Raw genomic sequence first — 7,286 nt, 5'->3', positions numbered from 1 at the left:
CCATTTAAAGGCCTTTGCAGGTGGTTTGAGTTAATTAGCTGATTAGAGTGTGGTACCAGGTGCCATCAATTTTGAACCTTTTCACAAGATTCTAATTTTCTGATATGATGAATTTGAGATTTTCATTTGTTGTCATTTGTAATCATCAAAACTAAACAAAATAAACATTTGAAATATATGAGTTTGTATGTAATGTATGAATATAATATACAAGTTTCACTTTTTAAATGGAATTACTGAAATCAATCTACTTTTTCATGATATTCTAATTTTATGACCAGCACCTGTATATCTCCTCTCTGTCCTTCTCCAAGCAGCTGCATCTCTAACATCCTTCCACCAATATACCCATTGTCTCTCCTCTGCACAAACCATCTCAGTCTGTCCTCTCTAACTTTATCTCCCAGTCCTTCAACCTATGCTGTACCTCTGATGACCTCATTCCCAATCCTGTCCATCCTCGTCACTCCCAAGGAGAACCTCAACATCTTCAGCTCTGTCACTTCCTGTTCTGTCTCCTGTCTTTTTGTCTGTCCCACTGTCTCCAAACCATACAACATAGCTGCTCTCACCACTGTCTTGTAAACCTTTCCTTTGACCTTTGCTGCCACCCGTTTGTCACAAATCACTCCTTTTTCTATTGGTTTCCATGTGCAAAATTATAACTGGTTTCACTCTACATTGTGAGTTATATAAAAGGCTGCTCCGCTGTATGTAAGCATTCTGGTTGCTGTTAGCTCTTTGTAAGTCATTTAGATATCACAGATGGGTACAAATTCAGATTTTAGTTTTATGAATTAGGCTAATGTTAGTTTTTAAAACGCTTTGACAGTTTTTAGTTAACATAATTCAATATTGTCCAGAAGTGTCCCAGAATCATATAACTTGTGGTGCGTGATATTAAAATGTATCTCCCTTTTATGATGACGATGACATTCAAAACATTGCTGAAGGGAAGAAGCTGGTCACAGAATCTGATGTAGCTCTACAGGGTGGGATTGATGTATATGATGGCGATCATATGTGGAGTAACCAACTTGAGAGTTTGACTTTGTACAAATAAGGTTACATATTGGTGATCTAAAATTATTTTAAGCTTCTAAAGGCTAAGCCAGTTCTACAAGAGGCCAGGAGTTATGGAAAACATGGGTACATTTTAACATCTATGAAATAACTTATGCTCTGTGATAATTAATACATAACTAGTATCTGTCTCTGTAACTTCTGTTGTGTTTTTTTTTTCTTTTTAAGATCTACAATGAAGAGGAACTACTTCAGGGAAAATTGGACCTCCTCAGTGATACAAACATGGTGGACTTTGCCATGGATGTGTACAGAAACCTTTATTCTGACAAGGAAATTCCTGAAAGTAAGTGTTTCTGCTCTTTGGACACACACTGCTCATCCTCTCTTCTGCAGAGGTAACGCAAAAAAAAAGAGAAAATCAATTAGTATAGTAAATATTGTTTTATAGGCATCATAAAGAGCTGCTTGCTGCGCACCACTCACTCCGTTCAGAATTGATTTAGCAGTAAACTTTTATTTTACAGTGTTTTCAGTACTAGGGTCCAGACTGTGTACATGCTGGTTTATGATGTTGCTGAAGCTAATATCTGTCTTTATCCTCTGTGTGTCAGCTCTCAGGGAGAAGAGGACCGAGGTTGTGGCCCAGCTAAAGCAGCTGCAGTCAGAAACTGAACCGATTGTCAAGATGTTTGAGGATCCTGAGACAACAAGGCAGATGCAGTCCACCAGGTAAAAGCTTCGATTTCCAATGAAAAATGGTGGTTTGTCTTTTTTTCATTTCTAAAACAGATTTTTTTGTAAGACATGCTAGTGTTAGCAAGTATTTACTTTTATAACTCTTTGTGTGTGTGTGTTGCTATTGTCTCAATTCCAAGCTTTCTAAAACTTCTTTGAAACAAAGGATTCATAGTAGTGTTCCCAATATTTTTTTCTTTTTTTTTTTACTTAATGTAGCTACATATTGTATAATACATACTTAAGGATGTTAAAGACTTGCTGAGGGATGTCACAAAGGCAAAAGTGAACTTCATAGAATTATTATTATTATTTTTTTAATATTTATTTGGTTTTTGGTGAGGTGTTCAGTTCATCAAAATCCATTTGTATTCCGGTGCTTTTTAGTTTAAAGAACAAGTTTGTATTTAGATGACATCCGAAACCAATAACAGTGCTTTTGTTTATTTAATATAATTTTAGTTTGCTGTCAGTGTCCAGTGAAGTGAAAAGCTTATTTTGATTCAGAAACTGTCTGCCAGTAACATTTCTTTATATTATAGTGTTTGAAAAACAATAGGAATAACATTTTTGGACAATTAAGAACTGTCTTTGAAGCTAACAAAAAAAAATACTACATTTTAATCTGCCACTGTGAGTTGGTTTTAGTCATGTATTTCTCTAATTGAGAAATATGGTATCACTTTGACCTCTGGCACTTTGGGATAATATTCCAAACAGTATACTCATCACACAGATTCACAGGGAATGTTTCTGAAAAATGTAACCTGTCTTTATCTCAGTTACTTGATGAATACTGTTTCTCTGTTAATGCTTTGTAAAGACAGCTTCTTAAAGGTTTTTGAGTCCATGGTAAAGATAGAATGATGAACTGGTCACTTAAAAAAAAAATTATATTCGGCGACGCCAATACATATTTAATCAAGTAAAAAAACTAAATGAAGACGCAGCAGCTGCTGCAATCATCTTACCACAGGGTACAGTTTAGAATGCCCTTTTATATATTTATGTGTACAAGTTCCTGTAAGGGTCGTTAAATATAAGTTAATTATTTAAGTTAAGCAATTGTTATATTTTGTTAAATGAAATATACATATTGAGTTTAAAAAGAGGGTGTTGTATGTTGGCCATCGGCTGCCCTAATTTCTAAAAATTGGAATTGGACATAGAAAAACTCATATCAGTCTGTCTGTAGTCCACATGTCTAATGGTTATTGGGGGGGTTGTTTTGTTTTTTCAATGTTGATTCTCTTGTAAATCCAAACTAGAGCTTTTATTTTGGTCTGCGCACAGAGGTACATGTGCAGCTCTTGTAGGCTCTAATCAATTTTTAGGCTCTGTGTTGCGCAAGACACAGCAGGTCGACATTCCACTCTACAGGGAAAGCAGCAAGGAGCTTATGGAAGCCGCCCATCTTTAGCTTCCAAGCAGAGACAATCTGGCTTAAAGCAGTGAAGAATGCCTCAGCCTCAGTGAAATTCATTTAACACACCACACATACGTGCCAGCGAATGCACACTCGCTCATTCCCTTTTATAAAACTGAATTTACCCTAGAAAGACACATATTTTCAATGTGGTGTCCACATAAATAGATTTTTGGTTGCAGGCAAAGTAGTAAAATGCATTTGGGATACAACAGTTTTGAGGAGCCAGTGCATTCCTTTATTTTGACAAACCCAGAGAGACATAGAGGCTGTGCTGAGAAATCAGTCTTCACTTTGCTCACCAGACGTAATGTTTGACGTGACTTGCATAGATTTGTAGCCAAACCAAGTCTAATAATTGGCCTGTAACACTGTTTTAAAAGTGAAATGGTCTTCATTTAAAAATGGCTTCTATTTTAGACAAGAAGTGGAAAAACATACCTGAATGACGTTCGAAACGCCCAAATGTCAGCCAAATGGTGTCTTAACTTAAATAGCCTCTAACTACAGAAACTGTTTTGCTGTTTTTTTTTTTTTTTCTTTCCAGGGATGGACGAATGCTTTTTGACTATTTGGAAGAAAAGCACAACGTAAGTCGACCTGATTTGCTGTCATCTTTCTCCTTCGCTGCGTTTCCCATGGCTCTTGTGTGAACCCATGGTTGCTGCAGGGGCAAAGTGGGCGGGGCGGGCCGAGCGAGGAAAAGCCGAATTACTTCCCAAAACCCTTAACTCATTTTCGGGGTTTGTATGGCTTGCACAAATTCTGTGGACATTTACATTCTGTGGTGAATAGTTAAGAATAAACGGAATAACTTGGGACTCGTGGATAGAGCCGCAAGAATGCCGGAGGTTCTATATTTACCATGATGTTTGGCTTCCTACCCTCCCCTTCTTCGGTCCCCTCCCACTCCAGTATCCTGCTGACCTGCGTTCTATCCTGAGCGTACCTCCACCCAGTCCAGACATCAAGCCCCTCGACCTGTTGTAGAAAAAGCTTCTTTTTAGGGATTTTAAAAGCTATGTTAAGAGCCCGATGTGAGTCATGCTAGACTACAGCGCTGTCAGCAACAGGAAGACAATTACACACAAAATGATTCTTGTTTGTATTATGCATTTCCAATATTTTTCACACTGCTTGGTGTATTAGGTACCAAATGTAAATATCCCTGTTTCGTTCAGTCAAAAAATACCACTAAATACTCTGAAGTAGTGATTAGTTTATATTCAGCAGGCAGTGCTGTGCCACCACAGCAGGGGAATTATATTATTGCAACATTTTTAGAAGTAAAAACGGTTTAAAAGAATGCAGCTGAGATAGAATAATCGAAAACATTTTACTTGGTGCAGCTAGGAGATTTTTCTGTGATTAATAATAAAAGTGTTTCAGTCTTCGACACCAGTTTCCTTAGGCATCGCAGCTGCATACAATTACAGAGCAAGCACAATGTTTAAATTGAAAATATGTTCAAGTATTATTTTATTTGGTCTGAAACAATTCATATGCTCTCTGTGATATTTTAAACCGTCGTATTTTGTTTCTTTTGAAGTTTCGTCAGGAGTACTTGGACACGCTGTACCGCTATGCCAAGTTCCAGTATGAGTGCGGGAACTACTCTGGTGCTGCAGAGTACCTCTACTTTTTCCGTGTCTTGGTAAGCTTTCATCTTTGTGGCACACATTTCACATATTCGTAATGGAGTTACAGTAAATTCACGACTTGTGTGGTGTTTGTAGCACCTTTCGTGTTGTGCATGATGTTGGTATTTTTATTTGTAGTATGTATGGTTTCAGTTTTTGGGGTGGTGTGATAGCATTTTGAAAGGACAGCCAGCAGCTTTACCAGGAAATACAAAGTTTAAAGCTTAGTGGTAATTTTCTGAGGGAAAGGGGGGATAATGTAGATATAGTTGTACCTACAAAAACAACCCATAAAACTATTCTCTATACATTTAAATGTGCCTAAAATAGACAAGTTACACAGTTACAGAAGGCTGCATAAACCCTGCATGTTAAAACACGAGTTGGAAAGGTGGATGAACAAATCTCACTACAAGTGTAGTAGATTTCCAGTTGTCAGGATGTTTTCTGTGAACCAAAAAAGAGATTTAAAAAAGCTCAAAATCTTTTCTTGTAGCGTTTTACTTAAAATACCATCGCTTAAAGCAACAGAGGTTCAGAGGAAAAAAGAAATGCTTGTGTTTGAATCAGAACTTGATAAGGCGGTCCTTATTAATTCACTTCCAAATTGTTTTTGACTGAAAACACTACGGCATCTCGACTTGCTATTGGTGGTTATGATTGACAGCAGCTGGTGGCTCCTTCTCTTTGCCAAATTTAAAAGGACTGGTCTGACTGAAGTAAATTTACTGAAACACAAAGACTACATTGTCTTGATGGCTGCAGATGTCAAGATCTTCAATTTTTTTGTTTTGTAAGTGTCAGCCTGGAAAAAAGTACAGAAGCTCCTGCTGAACCACTGATATTCAGGTCTCATGTGAACATTAATGTCACTGTGTGGAGTCAGCTTAGTTCCATGTCACCATGAACAGACACGCAGGTATTTAAGAACAAAGCTGTGGCTCCAAATTGACACCACCGAGGTTAAGTTTTCATCTGATCACCCTTTAATAGAATAGTTTATGATCAGATCTGGAAAAAGGTTATGATATTTGGTTGATATGACCAGAGTAAAGTCAAACTACAGATGTCCACCTGTTGAACATGGTGGTGGTGGTGTCATGCTCTGCTGTTTAGCTGATGGAAGATCTGGTAGATGAAGTAAGTGAATCAATAAGGACAAGGACTTCATCTAGTCATATACAGACCCCCCAATCACTTTAAATTTCATTGTGGAATGGACAAAACATGAAGTCCAGACCTCTAAAGTATTTGAAACATGAGCTAGACTTGAAACCAGTACAGGAATCACAAATTAAATTTAATTCTGTCAGCTTTGTTCAGAGAATTAGACAAATATGCCACCAGAATTATAGCAGAAACTTCTTATGGGTACAAACAAAATCAGGTCAAAGTGATGGACTTGACTTTGATCATTTTTAGGTTTATGTATTTTATAGTTTTGAGCCTGCCTGTGACCTTTTTAACTTTATATTTATTTTAGTAGAGTCCGTACAAATCTCTTGTTTTATTAAAGACATTAATTACCCACCCCAGTAATTTTACTGGGATTGTTTTAATCCTTTTAAAAGCAAATGTTCGTGTGGGAGGGGGAAAATAAAATTTGAATTAAGTGAATGTAAAAAGCTTATGTTGGTGCCTATTTAATTCTTTCTACATTTTCTGTTTTAAGAGACTGCTGTTGCAAGACTCAAGTGAGATCTTTTATTGGGCCAAGTGATCAGTGGCAGGCTGCATAATCTGTCTGTGGTCTTCTCACGGGGCGGGCACCAGCAGACAGCTTATTGATTTTTAGAATTGTGGCCAGAGAGTCCCCAGTCACGACTTCTAAGCTTCTGTGCTTAGTTATTCAAGGCATTTCTTACTTGGGAGGTAATTCACAAGTTGTTTCCGGGAACGTGTATGTTCATAATTAAGGGTCAACATTAAAATATGGGTTATTAAAAGGTCATCGTCAGACTTTTCCGTTTTGAATCTGACACTACAAACTGTTCAGATTAAAGTTGGATCAAATAATTTCTGAGAAAAGTATCTGCACACTATTTTGCCATTGACTTAAGTAAATAAATACTTAAAAGTCCACATCTTGATGTCTGTTTTTTTTTTTTTTTTTTTTTTTTTAAGAGTCATGAAGCACTAGATGGATTTTAATGAATCTTTAAAAAAATAGCCATTGGAGCACCATTGACAACTAATGAACTTTTTAAGTCAACCTGAATCAAAATGGCTGCCACAGCTAATTGACCTTAGCAAACACAAAAATTAATATAAAACGTTAATTGTACAATTATTGAGCTCAAATTTTTTGTTGTAGCTGAGCTTTATCCCCATTACATACTTGTAGTACTAATAGATTATATTAAATATTTTTCAAACCTTTGGCATTAAAGGCAGTGTATATGCATTCTTTCTAGGAATTCTAGTTTCATTAATATTTGATGTCTGATTTGCCATTGACC

At 36.7% G+C, this 7,286-nt stretch overlaps 1 protein-coding gene across 1 annotated transcript in view; it reads left to right on the top strand.

Annotated features, from left to right (window-relative positions):
- eif3ea (eukaryotic translation initiation factor 3, subunit E, a) overlaps nt 1-7,286 on the top strand; it is a 29,656-nt gene that overhangs the window by 2,912 nt on the left and 19,458 nt on the right. Inside the window, exons 2-5 of the mRNA XM_017413251.3 lie at nt 1,252-1,369; nt 1,638-1,755; nt 3,735-3,777; nt 4,737-4,841. Coding sequence (XP_017268740.2) covers nt 1,252-1,369; nt 1,638-1,755; nt 3,735-3,777; nt 4,737-4,841 — 384 coding nt within the window. The remainder of the gene's footprint in view (nt 1-1,251; nt 1,370-1,637; nt 1,756-3,734; nt 3,778-4,736; nt 4,842-7,286) is intronic.

The sequence above is a fragment of the Kryptolebias marmoratus genome, linkage group LG16, assembly GCF_001649575.2.
Source record: "Kryptolebias marmoratus isolate JLee-2015 linkage group LG16, ASM164957v2, whole genome shotgun sequence".
Lineage (NCBI taxonomy): Eukaryota > Metazoa > Chordata > Actinopteri > Cyprinodontiformes > Rivulidae > Kryptolebias > Kryptolebias marmoratus.
This window is presented reverse-complemented; position numbering and strand designations above follow the sequence as displayed.